At 42.4% G+C, this 15,567-nt stretch overlaps 2 protein-coding genes across 4 annotated transcripts in view; both read left to right on the forward strand.

The window, feature by feature from the left end:
• The window catches only part of LOC113410667 (motor neuron and pancreas homeobox protein 1-like), a 23,914-nt gene extending 18,033 nt beyond the window's left edge, over positions 1 to 5,881 (forward strand). For both annotated transcript variants that reach the window (XM_087953738.1, XM_026665322.1), the window contains 2 exons: positions 1,176 to 1,336; positions 5,564 to 5,881. In XM_087953738.1, coding sequence (XP_087809864.1) covers positions 1,176 to 1,336; positions 5,564 to 5,881 — 479 coding nt within the window. The remainder of the gene's footprint in view (positions 1 to 1,175; positions 1,337 to 5,563) is intronic.
• A 5,123-nt stretch (positions 5,882 to 11,004) lies between these two features.
• CFAP65 (cilia and flagella associated protein 65) overlaps positions 11,005 to 15,567 on the forward strand; it is a 43,951-nt gene continuing 39,388 nt past the window's right edge. The window contains exons 1-4 of one of the 2 annotated variants that reach the window (XM_087950377.1): positions 11,005 to 11,214; positions 12,736 to 12,819; positions 13,435 to 13,616; positions 15,421 to 15,523. In XM_087950377.1, coding sequence (XP_087806503.1) covers positions 12,736 to 12,819; positions 13,435 to 13,616; positions 15,421 to 15,523 — 369 coding nt within the window. In that variant the 5' untranslated portion in view covers positions 11,005 to 11,214. The remainder of the gene's footprint in view (positions 11,215 to 12,735; positions 12,820 to 13,434; positions 13,617 to 15,420; positions 15,524 to 15,567) is intronic. The other variant, XM_087950378.1, reaches the window with a different exon arrangement.

The following is a 15,567-nucleotide window of genomic DNA, read 5'->3' on the forward strand; positions in this document are numbered from 1 at the left end:
CTTCATTTATAAATAACACTAAGTGAAGCTTTCCCTGAATATGGTTGTGGAGAGATAATTAGCTGCTTAATGTTTGCATGGTAGCTTTCTGTTAAAGACATATGAGCAAAAAAAAAAAAAAAAAATACCACCAGGAAAGAGCAGAAAAAAAGAAATCCCCACTGCATATTCATCTGTAAAATATGGCAGTCATTTTATCTAACAGTTGCCAATAGCAATAGCACTTAAACTTATATACCCCTTTATAGTGCTTTACAGCCCTCTCTAAGCAATTTACAGAGTCAACATATTGCCCCCAACAATCTGAGTCCTCATTTTACCCACATTAGAAGGATGAGAGGCTGAGTCAACCTTGAACCTGGTGGGATTTGAATTGCCAAATTGCAGGCAGCTGGTAGTCAGCAGAAGTAGCCTGCAGTACTGCACTCTAACCACTGAGCCACCCAAACAAGCAACTGGTTGCATTTATTGGCTTGTTAATACCCAGTTGACCTTTTATAGACAATGGTAGCATCCAAATGCTTTTAGATATGGCAGCAATGTTATTTAAATATGAAATAATAACAGCATCAACAGCAATGCAGCGGCTCTTTGTGTATAAATACCAACTGGAGATAGCAGTATATTTGGTTCAAAGTTGTGAGGGAAATATCAGAAATGTCCTTCTCCATCACTAGGAAGAAAGTGAAATATTGAGAAGTCAACCTCTTCTATTGCATGACCTCCTAGTAGAGCAACTAGGTGTATTTTGATTTACAGAAATAAAACATTCTACGAGAGAGGTCCTTGGTACTCTCGGACCCTGCTTGTTTTCTTGCAGGCGTTTTATAACCCTAACTGGGTGACATCATCAGTGTTAGCTTCTCCTTTATTAGTAATACATTCTACATTAACATATATAAACAGTGTAAGTTTTAGATTGCTAAAGTGATCATACAGACCCCTGATGGTGTTTAGTACTAATAGTTTACCACCACAACAAAAAAGACATGTGTAAGCTTCTGAATGTGTTGGTGCCTCCTGCAAACATCTGCATAGTAGAAATCTAAGCAATGATTTTTGTTTCAGGTCAGTAAGTGGAGAAGTGTTAAAAAGGGTGCATCTGGAGCGTGCTACTTGGGGGCTCCCAATCCTTTCATTGTGGACCACATCCTGACTTTACTTTTTCTTTTCAGCTTCCCCACCAACCAACCTGATGGGAAAATGCCGTCGACCCCGAACAGCCTTTACCAGCCAACAGCTTCTTGAGCTGGAGAACCAGTTCAAGATCAACAAGTACCTTTCCAGGCCCAAACGTTTCGAAGTGGCCACATCACTGATGCTAACGGAGACACAGGTATCACCCAGGGAAGAGAAGCATAATCTCAGTGCCTTGCCCACATTGTCAAGGAAGTTATCTGTGGGGACCAAATACATTAAATATGCACACACCAGCTTGATACCAGCAGCTTTATAATTGGCAAAATCTCCCTTGAGTCAAGAGTGACTCCTGGATTAGTTTACTTTACTTTATTGTCATTGCACCTCGTACAATGAAATCAAACACCATTTTCAGTGCACATCATGACCATGAAAATAAACACAAACACACATTCTTCACACTCCACACATTGAATTGAAAACCCCTGACACCGCACCAGCACTGCACTATACAGTAGAATTCAACAGAGCTACTGCCCTGGGATAGAAGCTGTTTTTCAACCTATTTGTCCTTGTTTTTATTATTTTGCACCATCTGCCAGATGGTAGTAGTTAAAAAAAAAAAAGGGTTCCCAGGATGAGATGGATCTTTAAGAATGTTTTGAACTTTCTTAAGGCAGGGGGAGCTATAAAGCTCTTCCAAAGAGGGGAGAGGGCAACCAATGATCTTCTGGGCAATGACGTTGACCCTCTGGAGTGCTTTCCTATCTGCCACTGTGCAATTGGCAAACCATACACAGGTTACAGTAAGATAAGATACTCTCTATGGTGCAGTGGTAGAAGGTCAACAGCAGTTTTTAATTCAGTTGTTGTTTTCTGAGAAGTCTCAGGTAGTATAATCTCTGCTGGGCCCTTTTGACCAGGGCTGCAATGTGGGCACCCCAGGTCAGGTCCTCTTTTATGGCAACACCCAGAAACTTAAAATTGGCCACTTGCTCCACTCGGTCTCCATTGATAAGCAAGAGCTGGATATCTGATCTGTTCCTTCTACAGTCCTTGGTCTTATTGGAGTGGGGGACCAAAAGCAACCAGTCTACCTCATCTTGGTAGGCAGACTCACCCCCCACCCCCTGGGAGATGGTGATTTCATGGACACCTCCAGGTGGCTTTCTGGTAACAATGTGAAAATGGCTTGTCTTCTTTTTGGAGCGTTTTGTTTTTTTTAAACCTTCCCATTCCATCTGCATCCTTGGGATTTCCCGATGCTATCTCTAATCAGAACTGATGATCTGTTCTGTGGGAAGAGCCAAGGTCTGCTAGTGCTGCCATCTGCTGATAGTCATGGAAGGAATTTAAAAAAAAAAAAAACAGAATAGATTAGCTTGTGTAAAAATAACACCACTGAGATGGTGAGAATGCAGTGGTGGTATTCAACCGGTTTGAACCGCATCGCGTGAACCGGTAGCAAGAATTTAACATGGGTCGCCAAACCGGTAGTAAATTCTGGCTGGCCACGGCCCCCCACCTGATCACCCTCCCGCCCGATGCTCGCTCACCCCGCCCGCCTGCCTGACATTCGCCTAAGGTATTTCTTTCTTTCTTTTCCCTCCCGTAGATACGATCAGCTGTGCCCGGATTCCTCTTGCTGAGGCCCAGGAAGGCAAAAAATGGAGGGAAGAGCTCAGCCCCCCCCTCCATTTTTTGCCTTCCAGAGCCCCAGAGGAGCCTTAGGGGCAAAACCCCCCCCCGCCGCTTCGGCTAGGCTCCCAGACCGAGCCACCACCCCCCCTCCACTCTGTCTTTTCCTGAGCCCCAGAGGGCTTTTAGGGGAGCAAAACGTCCCCCCCCCAGAGGCTCCTCTGAGGCTAGGAAGCTCCCAAAAGTGGGTGGGGGATGCAAAAAAAGCCATGCCCACCCAGTCACATGGCCACGCCCACCAAGCCACGCCCACAGAGCTGGTAGTAAAAGTTTTTGAATCCCACCACTGGGTAAAGGGGCAAACTGATTTTTTGCCTCTGGGATTTTGACACCCAGAGTTGCCTTGTTAGAGCATATATCCGGAAACCACGTAATTAAAACAGTGGCATATGATAAAATAAAATAATGGTAGTGCTCAATTTACAACAGTTAATTTAATGACCATCGAAAGCGACAGTGGTACTGAAAAAAGTGACTTATGACCCTTTTTTTACACTAACGACCGTTGTGGCATCCCCATGGCCACGTGATTTACATTCAGATGCTTGACAACTGACTCACATTTATGACGGTTGCAGTGTCTCGGAGTCACGGAGTCCCCTTTTGCGACCTTCTAACAAGAAAATTCAATGGGGAAGCCAGATCCACTTAACAACCATGATGCTAATTTAAGAATGGCGGTGACTCACTTAACAAATGGGGCAAGAAAAGTCATCAAATGGGGCAAAACTCACTTAACAAATTTCTCACTTCGCAAGATAAATTTTGGGCTCAATTGTTGTCGTACGTTGAGGACTACCTGTATGGCATATACATAATTACTAATATATTCCCTGCAGTTTGTAATCCCTACTCCTCATCTCTTTCATGCCCAATAAGCAGCATGTGCATTTCCCACTGTTCATCATGGGTGTCATGAAGATGGCACAGCCTGGAAGGGAGGTGAGATGGAGAGGTCCATTAGTCTCATCAAGCTTGCAGTGCACAGCTGTCCACTCTTGCCCAGTGGCCCCCAACTTTTTTTGAACCAGGGACCGGTTTCATGATTATTTATTCTTCCATGGACCGGTACCTGAGTAACATGAGACTCCACCGCCATCGGGACGGCTCTTCATTTGAAGCCGCCACCCCCCCTTCGATGAAACTAAGGCGCGAGCACCCAAACGCCGCTTTCCAACTGAAAACCCGGAAGCAACCGAAAACCCCGAAGCGCCGTCGAAACAAGATGGCGGCGCCCAAGCTTTGCGGCCTGGTAAAAAATGATCCACGGACGGGGACCGGTGGTTGGGGACCCCTGCTCTTGCCTATGAGCATGAAGTAGATAAGCTAGTCCTCTGCATTTTAGAACCAATGTCAAAATTGTTTCCCATCACCGGAAAGTAGATATCTCATTCGTTCTGTTTCCCCCCCATTCCCCTTCATAAAAGGGATTTGCATCATACTTAGCTAAACGGAACAGCAATTACTGTATTGTAACAATTCAGAAATGCAGATTGTCTCACTAAAAAAAGACATGCACCTTCTTCTCTGGGAGCTGGGTGGCATATACATTTAACAATCAGACAAACCACTCTGAAATTTTCTACAATCTTTGATGAAACTGCAAGGCAGTCTTGCAGAGAGAGATTTTTATGGGCTGCGGAAACCGACCTAAATAATGGAAATAAGTACTTTTTTTTTTTGTCTATTGGTCCCTGGAAGGGTGGTTAAGGTACTGGACCAATATTGAGGTTTTTTTTTTAAGTCATTGGCAGTTAAGTTGCAGAGAGGGCAGTTTTCCACCCTTGATCTGTGCTTCCCAAGGATAGTGGAGAACCGTGATGGCGAACCTATGGCACGCGCAGGGGTGTGATTCTACCAGTTCGCACCTATTCGCTAGAACTGGTTGTTAACATTCTAAGCAATTCAGAGAACCAGTTGTTAGAAGAAATTACTGGTCTAATCCTATAAAGAAGGCAGGAAGAAACATTCTGGTGTTGCTTACAGAAACTGCCTCTTCATTAACCCTTATTACATTCTTGGCAGGACTAGACTTCCTGTGTCAGGAAGTTTTCCCCCCTCCTTTGCTGGTACTTTGCTTGTGTGGAGTGACCATTCAAAGTTACAATGGCACTGAAAAAAGTGACTTATGACTGTTTTTCACACTTACAACTATTGCAGCAACCCCACAGTCATGAGAGGCCAGGCGAGGAGATGTGTCCCTTGATGTGAGTGATGTTGAGTTGGCCACACCCAGCCAGTCAGATGACAACCAAGCCACACCCACCAACTAATCCACACCCACAGAACTGTTTGTTAAAAAATTTGAATCCCACTCCTGGGCACGCGTGCCAGAAGTGGGACACAAAGCCATTTCTGCCAGGATGTGAGCCATTGCCCCAGATCAGGTCCACTGCGCATGCACATGGGCCTCCCGCTAGCCAGCTGATTGTCGGGTATCTGCTGCGCATGCGCAGGGGGTAAGGTGAGCGCAGGAGACATGTGCGCATGTGCAGAGGCACGGGTCGTGTGCGGGGGGGTTGCATGCGCATGCACAGGGAGCGTGGGGAGGATGGGGGTCACATGCACATGCACAGGGGGGCATTGCATTATAGGTGCAGGCACGCACGCACACACGCTTTCGGCATGCAATGATGAAAAGGTTTGCCATCACTGGTAGAGAAGCTGGGAGAGTGCTGAAGGGTCATTGACGTGTGGTCAACCTTTGCCTGTTCATTTCTTTCAGGTCAAAATCTGGTTCCAGAACCGCAGGATGAAGTGGAAGCGAAGTCGGAAGGCCAAGGAGCAGGTAACTCAGGCCGAGGTGGAGAAGCAGAGAGTGGCAACCAAGGCCCCAGAGAAACTGCTGCCTGGAGAGGCGCGAGGGGAAGAGGACGAAGAAGAGAGCTGTGGTGACGAATGTAAGAAACACAGGGCCAGTGTGCAATTCCTGCACCGTGACACCGACACCTTCAGCTTCAGCTCAGACCCCTCGGGCTCAGAAGAGGAAGAGGAAGAGGAAGTGGAGAACGCCACTCACAGGGAGAGGAATGTGCTGCTATGAGCAGATGTGGTTGAGCCCCAAAAGAAAGACAGTGAGAGCTTCCAGGAACTGGCTCTAAACTAGACCATCAAAATTAGCCTGGTGCTCTTCTCCTGCTCATAAACTTTTAGAAAAGAAGGACTCTACCTGGGCTAGCGCCCTGGTAAAACTGTGCTGCTTAATTTATGTGTGTTTGGAATCTATTTATCGTGTAATTGTTCTGTAACTGTATTGGGGGTGGGTGGGTGGGAATGAAGGCAGTCCTTGCCTGGATGTTCCCTTTGCCTGGCTATAAAGACGATGACTTCAACAGGACACAGGCTGGGATTTGCTTTGCTAATCATGATTTCAAGGCATCATCCATCTATCCATACACAATTAACATTTATGGCTGAGATGGAACCAAGTTCTATTTCAATTGTAGAGGTTTCTAGCCTGAAATATCGAAACAGATCATTAGTTTTCAGCCCTTTATGATCCGGGCTCAATTAAAGGTTTGAAATAGTGTCTTGACAATCCTGGTTGTCAGGAGAAGACCAAAATCTCCCTCTGTTTGGTAGCTTCTACTAACGGCAGCAAAGAGAAACAGAACATGTGGAGAGTGAGATGACGGGAAGCTGATCTGAAAATGAAGGAATGAATACATTAAGTACTCAGGGGCCATCTACCACACAGTGCTCAGAAAAGATTCAAAAAAAGAGAATGAAGCCTGGGGCAATAATAACCCTAGTAGGAATTCTGTCTACAGACATTTTTGATGCAAGTTAGTGAATACAATTCATGTAATTGTTTCGCCAGCAAAAAAGATATGCAAATCAAAATGAATATAGCAAAGTCCTGCATACATGCTATGCATTTTTTCCAGGGAATAATCCCCAAGAAAACCAGTTGGATTTGCTTCCAGGAAGAAATGCATAAGATCCAGCTGCACGGTCAAATACTAGATAACGGAATATATATTTTTCCTTCATCAGCGTCCAGTTCCAAGGCATCAGTTCTTAATATAACTCCAAAAGATTATTCTAGCGTAATCATTATATATTTTTGAATACATAATAGTAAGGGAAACTTCGCTTTTGTGACAAATTTGAAGGCTTAGGCTAGGCTACAATTTGTGGCAACCACAATGTTTATTTATGCTCCCAAACTATAGGCACTTCTCAGATGTGCTCTCCTGTTCCCCAAGTGAAAACCTCTATACAGTAGATAGTCAACCATTCAGCTGAACACTTGCCAATATGTCCAGTCAGAAGTTATCCATCCAAGTTATTAAGCCTTTATTAATCTCTATACTCAGTTCCTAAGCATCCAGACATGCTATCCAATGGATGTGTATTTTTTTTTAAAAGGTTGGTTTATATAGAAAGACCTGGAGTCCTTCCTCTTTTTAGACCCCCGTGTTCTGAAGCATTCCTCTGAATGCCCATCAATCATGTATCATGGTTAGTTGAACAAGATTTTTTTTTTTTTTTAAAAAAGGAGTACTCACAAAGCATCTACAAAGTTTTGCTCCATTTAATTTCTAAATTATATGAAAAGAACAGTGGCGTTACTTTCAGAAAAACAATTCTCAAGGTGATACGTAACAAATAATTGAGCCAAGTACAGTAAACCATGGCAATTAGAAAAGGGACAGATAAAATGGGAAGGCACATCTGTTAAATGGCAGTAACAATAAGACCGATCCATCAGTGGAGATTGCAGTGAAGCCGTCAACACTGGACAAAAATTGCATTTCTAAGCATCGCCAAGGGACAACCCAAAGAACTGCAACAAGAAGGCAGGTTCAATAAAGGAGGTAGATAAACAGCTGAAAGTACCAGTAATAACAACAGAATGGTGGGAAAAGGGGCAAAGAAGATCAAAAATTGGTCAGTGCCAGGTGAAGATGAACTGCATGGTTTTTGGTTGAAAAATATGACTGGTCTACACCCACTCATTGCCAAGGAGTTCAACAACATACCACAAGAAGGTGAAACTGAAGGTTGGTTACTATCTGGTAAACTAGCTGGTAGCTGATGCAGTCCCCACATTAACAGCATCTAGTTCAGGGGTGTCAAACGCAAGGCCCACAGGCTGGATCCGGCCCGCAGGGTGCTTAAATCTGGCCCCGCGGGGCCAGCCTGGAAATAGCAAAAGACCGAGCCTCAGTGCCCCTGCTAGCGAAAATGGGGCGTGGGCAGGGGCGAGGTGCTGGGGGTTCGCAGGGGTTTGGGAGAGTCCCTAACTAAGATTCTGTGCAATTCGGAGAACTCCCAAATCCCACTCCTGGCTGGCACCGCCCACCCCTCCCCTCCCCTCCCCTCCCAGGAGTTCCCATGCGGCCCATTTTGGATGCAGGGTGCAATCAATATCTGGAGCAAAGACTTAGATGTCCCACTGCTCTGAATTTCATAGAACTAACTTGAACGATACCAAGAATTATGTAAAACAACTCTGCAATTTCTCCTTGGTCTTTCTTATTTTCTCAATTATTGCTGCCTGGTTTTGAATATGTTTAAGAAAAAGAGAAGGAAAAAAATTGTTATTGACATTTTAAATTCAGTCTCTTTCAGTCCACTGCTTTTGATATTTGAGGAAAAGATCTCCAATGTTTTTTTTCTTTGTTAAGCTCTCCCTTTTCTGGGTTACTTGAGATGGAAACGCTTTGGATGTAAAGATAAGGACTTGTCCAAGACTAGCTCAAGTCCCTGTATATTTGGGGCTGGGAGATAAAAGTTTGTCTTTGTCCACAATGATTTGACTTCTTCTTCTACCTTAGAGCCTTGGGATTTTCTGGTGACTTCTCATCCGAGGGCCAAACAAGTCTCACCCTCCTTGGCATTCTTTTGAGATCAACTAACATTGGCTCTATGCTGCGACCAATTTTAAAAGTTTTTAAAAATGGGACCAAAAAACCCCCACCTATTTCCCTCACCTATCAGGCTTTCCAACACCATTTTGAATTTTCCAACACTCAATTTGAATGTGCCTGAAAGCTCTCACTCCATCAAGATTATATAACGTAGATTGAAAAAATAATCAAGTTTTTCCTCCTGCCTTTTTCCTGGTTTATAAACATTCTGCACGATAAAATGTTCTAAGAAAAGAACCCATAAAAATAGTTGCCTAATCAAAGTATTATCTCTATGGATTTTTCATTTTTTTCCTAAAGCAGGACAAGGATTGATTATTATCTTTTCCTAAAGTCCTGCTTATCCCCTTCTGAAAGCAAATGACAGGCCTTTTAAGAACAGCTTTGTTGGGCTCTGATGGAAGACTCAGGGCCACTCACATCCTTAGAACCAACCTTATGGCCTGACTTCAGAGCTCCAAAGTATCAAAGGTCATGGGTTAAGTGGAAGCACACAGAGAAGGTGGCAAGAAACAAAGAAAGACGTGCAAGAAATGAACATATCAGAATGTCACTGGCTGAAACATTCCCTTTGATGGGCTGTGACAGGTTTAATTTCCAGAGTACACCCATTAAAGTGATAGATAGTGGCATTCAGCTCACACTCAGTCTGTTTGCGGGTCCCTGATGCTGCAGAAAGCATGTTATTTAATGGCTCTAATTTATGAGTGTTTCTGCTATATCTGGGCTCCTGTCCAATTTGAGGGGAGCCATGGTACTAGAGAGAGAGGGAACGGGGTTGATTTAATGTCGTACAGCAGCGTGACTCAGAAAGTAAACAGATATACCATATTAAAGAAACATCTTTTGCAGTCTACCTCAAACCCAAGGGCACTTGCAAGGGTGTTTCTAGGATCCAGGCATTTCTTTCTAGGATATGAAACTTGAGCAGAAGAAAACACTTCATGATTTAGTCAATACAAAACTATTCCAAGACTGGTTTGTCTGACCCTAAGACTACCTGAGGCTTGAGAAATATGTTGGGCTGTACAGAATAAACCAATACCTCTCCTTGAGGCTAAAAACGAAGTGACTCTAATAATAATTAGTAGAATAACTGATATAGATGATTTACTCATTATTAATATAACTATTAATTAGCATTACTAATAATTTTATTCTACTTTATATGTGTATTTGTTATATACTAGATTTTGTTCTATTGTACTTTATTAATTTATTTGATTCTTTTTGTTAGTTTTTATTTTTTATTTTTGTTTTAAATATGGTTTTACGTTCTGTAAGCTGCCTCGAGTCTCCATGGGTGAATAGGCGGCAATATAAATTCAACAAATAAATAAATTTGCAAATATCTGACCATATTGCATAATGATTCTATAAGAACATATGTGGGAGAGGATTTATTTATTTATTTTTATTTTATTTTATTTGTCAATTGCTTACAAGATAATAGGTATAAGTATAAACATAGTTATGCATACATGGATACATGTAAGAAAAATAAAAGAAACAATAGGACAGGGACGGTATGCACGTTGGTGCACTTATGCACGCCCCTTAATATGCTGAATATTTTTATAAATCTATTCTCCTTTTTCCCCAGGGCATCCTACGAGTAGCTTTTCCAACTTTATGTTTTATCCTTTACCATAACAGAAAATATTTAGAACTGAGGAAATGCCCAAAATCACACTCAAACAGGTTTTATTAGAGACGTGCAGAATGAATTTAAATTTAAATCTTAAATAAACAAAAAGAAGGAAGAAAGGAGGAGGGAAAAAAAAAGGCTGTTCCTAAACAGACATGTCGAGATTAAGATATGACGTGTTTTTTTTTAAGTGCGGAGGGAGGGCAGAAGGAAGAGCTGCAACTCAATAAGAAATCATCTAAGGCAGCAACGTCAGACTAATAGAACGAATTAAGTAGAGCAAATAGAAGTTATTTGGAAAAGGAGATCACGTACAATAAATCCGCTTATTTGCTCAGATTTTTCTCCTTTCCCTCCAGAAAGAAAGAAAAGGTTACAATCCAGGAAAGTGGCCAGACTTCCAGTCGGCTCTTCTGCCCCACCGAGTAAGAATCGGGAGAAAAGCAGCCAGCTTCCGCCTCGGGTGGAAGCGTAGTTCACAACGCCCGCTCAGAGACCATAGGGAAGCATCTCTTTTACTTTTAGGTTTAGGGGCCCGCCCCATTCCAGAGACTGCCTTATCCGAGCAGTCTGATCGCCTCTCTTTCTCCCCCAAAGGCTACTCGCTCCTCTGCTCTTTCGCGTTAAAGCAGGGAGACGGAGAGGAAGAGTGTTCCTCTTCGGCTACCGTTCTTGGTTGCCCGGGAAACTGGCAGCTACTTCCGCGTATTGTTTCCGTAGCAACGCCGGCGTCTCGCGTTTTTCAGCTTCTTTGATCTTGTGTTTCTGTTCCGAAGCATTCTTTTCCTGAGCTGGGAGAAGGTGGCGTTCCTGGTAGGGTCTTCCAGCACCCAGGATCAGCGCCCACTAAAGGTTTACGGGAGTGGGGTAGATGCGATGTTGGGTCTCCTATTATTTCTCCTTAACACAACATGTATGCCTATGTATATGCATGCATATACTGTACCCATCATGTAAGGCATGCATGCAGGTGTCTATATATAAGGCAAACGAGGTACCACCAGCCAATAGATAGAAACGGAGGAATGGGGCCTTGGAATTGCTTTAGCTAGAATTACTATGTCTGGTTGCAAACATCTGGAGAAACACTAGATGGCAGCAAAAACTTCTCCAAATCCCTGCCTAGATGTAGCCTGCCTTCCCAGAGCAGTTCTTGCCCAGGCACTGTTTATTCATCTCTTCCTGACCTTCATGTTCCAAGTGTTACAATTTGTATAAGGGTGTTATCAAATGGCAGAGTGCAAGATGGTCTTTTTGCCTTAATGGTATACTGCATATCCCTTAACTCGCTAACAATCTTTTGCTTTCTGCTGTGCTTAATAATAGCTGACAATCCTTATGAAAGTATTTTAACCTGTACAATTATTCTGGATCTCTCAAGCAGAGGCAAGGTCATGGTGAACTTCAGAAAAACATCTCCTGGTAGTTTCCTTCTTTGATTTGTATAAAGTCGGGGTGGGGATGAGGTGGTTCATAAAGTTGGAAAGGATTTGGAAAGGAATGATAGTGGCCTTGAACATTTTGTGTATAAGAACTGGATCGTTACACTGACTGAGCTTAATAGGAGTTACCTTCAAGTAAACAAGATAAGATTGGAGCTGTGTTAGGATTTGATCAAATAGCAATATCACTTAGATATCTGTACTGCTTCACAGTGCTTTACAGCCCTCTCTAAGTGGTTTACGGAGTCAGCATATGCCCTTTTCACTTTGTATTTTTTTAATTGAGAGATTATACTATAAAATGATCAAAAACTCCTGTTTTTTGCTGCTTATTTGAGACTATGATACTTGAATTCAGAAACGTGCGAATAGAAAGTTTTGAACTTCTTAGGTTTTACTTCTGAGTAAACAATGGCTCTTATCTGGTGTTAAAAACATTTCTGTAGTTTTAAAAATATTTTCTGGAAAGAAGCAGTCAGGACCATAATTTCAGTAAGATCATATTGTTACCTTCTATAGAAAGTAGCGCTGAATTTAAGACAAGACAACCCATTTACAAGGAAGTTTAGATAGAAGAAACCAGTCTGCCTCCATTTCTAAATTCTAAGCCAATCTAAGATACCCCTCCGCAATTGTAAAATTACCTTAATCATCATTATTATTAATTATTGAATCTATATTGCCACCTATTTGCCCATGGTAACTTGAGGCGTCTTACAGAATGTAAAACCATATTTAAAAAAAAACAATAAAAACTAACAAAAAGAATCAAATAAATTAATAAAGTACAGTAGAACAAAATCTGGAAAAATAAATGAGTCTGTTGAGGATTTGGCCTTCTTTAGGTAAACATAGTAGATGGCCTCTTATCATTAGCATGTTTAATGCTCTATAATGCTGTATAATTTGGTTTTGCTTTTCATTTTCTCAGATGCAGAAATGCTCACTCATCTGCATGGATCATGTACACCCAAGAAAGATTCCATTCAAAGACTATCGCAGTGGTACCAAGCAGGTGTGTATCATAGGTTTTCTAATTTAGTTAGTATGAGATTTGTAATTGCCATTATGTTGAAATCCATTTTCACTTATATTGTTTAAACCAGGAGTGTCATGCTTGATTTCACTGAGGGCCGCATCAGGGTTGTGTTTGAACTTGGGGGGGGGGGGGGGGCTGGAGGGAGCGTGGCCAGAGGGGCGTGGCCACCTTGACATCACTTGTGTTGGGGCACCTGTAGTGGCCAAAGCGCTCTGCCAGTTAAAACAGGCCCCTGGGCTCAGTTTTCACTGGCAGAGAGCTGCAGGAGACCGTCGTAGCCAAAAATGGAGCCTGGGCTGGCTGTGTGTAACCTTCCCGAGCTCCATTTTTGCTGGCAGAAGGTCCATGAGCCAATCCTTTGCTGTTTCCAGGGCGGCCCTGCAGGCCAGATCTAAACACCCTGCGGGCTGGATTTGGCCTGTGGCCATTGAGTTTGACACCCCTGGTCTAAAGTATCCCAGGTTAACTGCTGGAAACATTAGTGGGAGGGTATAGTTCCTTGTATTAATTGGCTGGATAAAATTGGTTATCAGCCTTCAGATGACACAATAAGCTAGCTAAGCCATAACTTGGTTTTTTCCACTTCTTCAGAAGCTGACGGGGGTTTCCCAGACATCTATCGATTCCTCTGTGAGAAAACCTAAGAAGAATATTTTCTGGGGTATTGAAGTAGCTGAGAGCCTCAACTGGCAAAGATGGTCTCTAGGAAGGGAATTCACTAAACATCTAATATTAAGAAATGTGTGTCTGAAACCCCAGAAGCTGAAGTTCAGGTTTGTACACCATGCAATAGTAAAAGGAGCTTTCATTTGCTATTCTGTAGCTTTTCCTACTTTTTACCATTTGTTATTTTTTTGGCTGTTCCTCACATAACCCAAATTATATTGAAGAAAAACACTCTTGAAATTGGATATTGTTCTCTTGAATCTTAGCAGCTATTTTAAATGTCATAAACTTAAGTTTCTGTTTTATGCAGAGCCACATTATGACTTGCTTGGTTTTGGCTTTGCTTCCTTTCTAGACATTATGGTGTATAGACTATATTCTCTGGTTTTATACAAGGCATATATCCAGGCAACTGTTGATTATTCAACCAATCAGGATTAAACACTGGGGGTATGATAGCTCAATGTGTAAATCCAGATAATTTTTCACATTGCTTAGTCCAGATCTTATTGTTTAAGTTTTGTCCAGTCTGATCTTGTGTGGAATTCTTTGGAAGTAATTCCTTGAGATATCAATGGGGTTTTTCCTGAGTATTAAATCTGGAAGTCTAGAATTATTATCTTATCCCTTCTAAAACAAACCTAACAAGTTGGAACTTATCTGCCTGTCTTGCATTTCACAGCATGAGGATAGTCCATTAACTGATTCTTGAGGTCAGGAATTCATGATCTTACACTTAACCTAACCCATCCTACTGCAACAGCAATCTCTATCCATGTTTTGTTTTTTGCTCCATATCAGGGTTTTCTCCAAGTAGGGCTATTCGGTCTGCCTATTGTGTTTCATTTCAATTTAGAAGAATGCCTCCTCTCCTACTGGCAGCTTGCACAGTGAAGATGATAACCCTCCCCTCTGGTCATTGTCCTCCAGGCTTTCATGGTACAATGGTGGAACACTTGACCTTTTTTTCCCCCCCTTAACAACTTCACCAGTTGAATGATGAAAAGCTTAAAAAAAACAAATGAAATTGATGTGTTCTGAAAATCCCTCTTGTAGCTCAGGTGACAGGAAGAAGGACTGGACTTCCACCTTCATGGGTCCCTGGCAGACATGTCAAAAAAGCTGCTAAGTATGAAGAGGAATCAGTGAAAGGGGGTTCATAAAATGTGAAGTACATGCATGGAATTAACGGCTGTGATGACTGCCATCGGGCAAAACCTCTGGTTGGCATTATTGTCAAAGCTGAAGTAGGAGAGCATGTTCTTAAGCCAGCTTCATTTTTAGCTGGTTTTTGCCCAAGAGACAAGCAGCTTAAAGCATCCATGCAGAAGAGCCTCTGGGGTAAATTGCTGACAGGGCAGGAGAGTGGTTCAAAGCTAATGGGGCTATGAGGCCAGTGATGGGAAAACACATATTCTCCAAACCCACCCACACAGAGGAAAGCAGCTAGCATTAGCTTTCCTAGTCCTAGTGGGAAGGGTGCATAGGCAGGGCAACCCACCAGTGAGGACACACCGTTGTCTGGAATACATGGATCGCATTGTTTCTATAATGGAGGATCAGATTGAAATCCAGGATGGAATTCTTAAGCTGGCTTCATTTTCAGTTGGGCCCAGGACAGCTTAAAGCTGCCATGCAGAATTGCTCTTTCTTCATTTGCTACTATCTTTTGATTGTTTTTTCTATATTTTTGAGCCCAGAGTTAACCCTAGTTACCATTTTAACAGTTTTGTAAATACTATTGTTATCTTTCTGTCTCTGACTTTGAAATATTTCAATTTCTTAAAATTTTGCATGGTTGTCTTTGTATGCTCCATATAATGTTACTTATTATGTAATCCTTTGCTTTGTTTACACAGAATCTCTTCAGCATCACCTCATTTATGCCTTTTTGTGCTCCTTTTGTTGCAGACCTCCCACTACACGTTTCTTCATCACCATTTTCCCACAGCCAATTATTCTGACAGCTGGAATGTCCTTAACTTTGCCAATTATCTTCCGTCCTTTGGAAAAGGTAAGTCACATTTATACTTATTTCAGAGTCATAAGTATTTAAAA

Source organism: Notechis scutatus, chromosome 1, assembly GCF_049901735.1.
Source record: "Notechis scutatus isolate UNSWTSFEM ecotype Mainland chromosome 1, rNotScu1.2, whole genome shotgun sequence".
NCBI lineage: Eukaryota > Metazoa > Chordata > Lepidosauria > Squamata > Elapidae > Notechis > Notechis scutatus.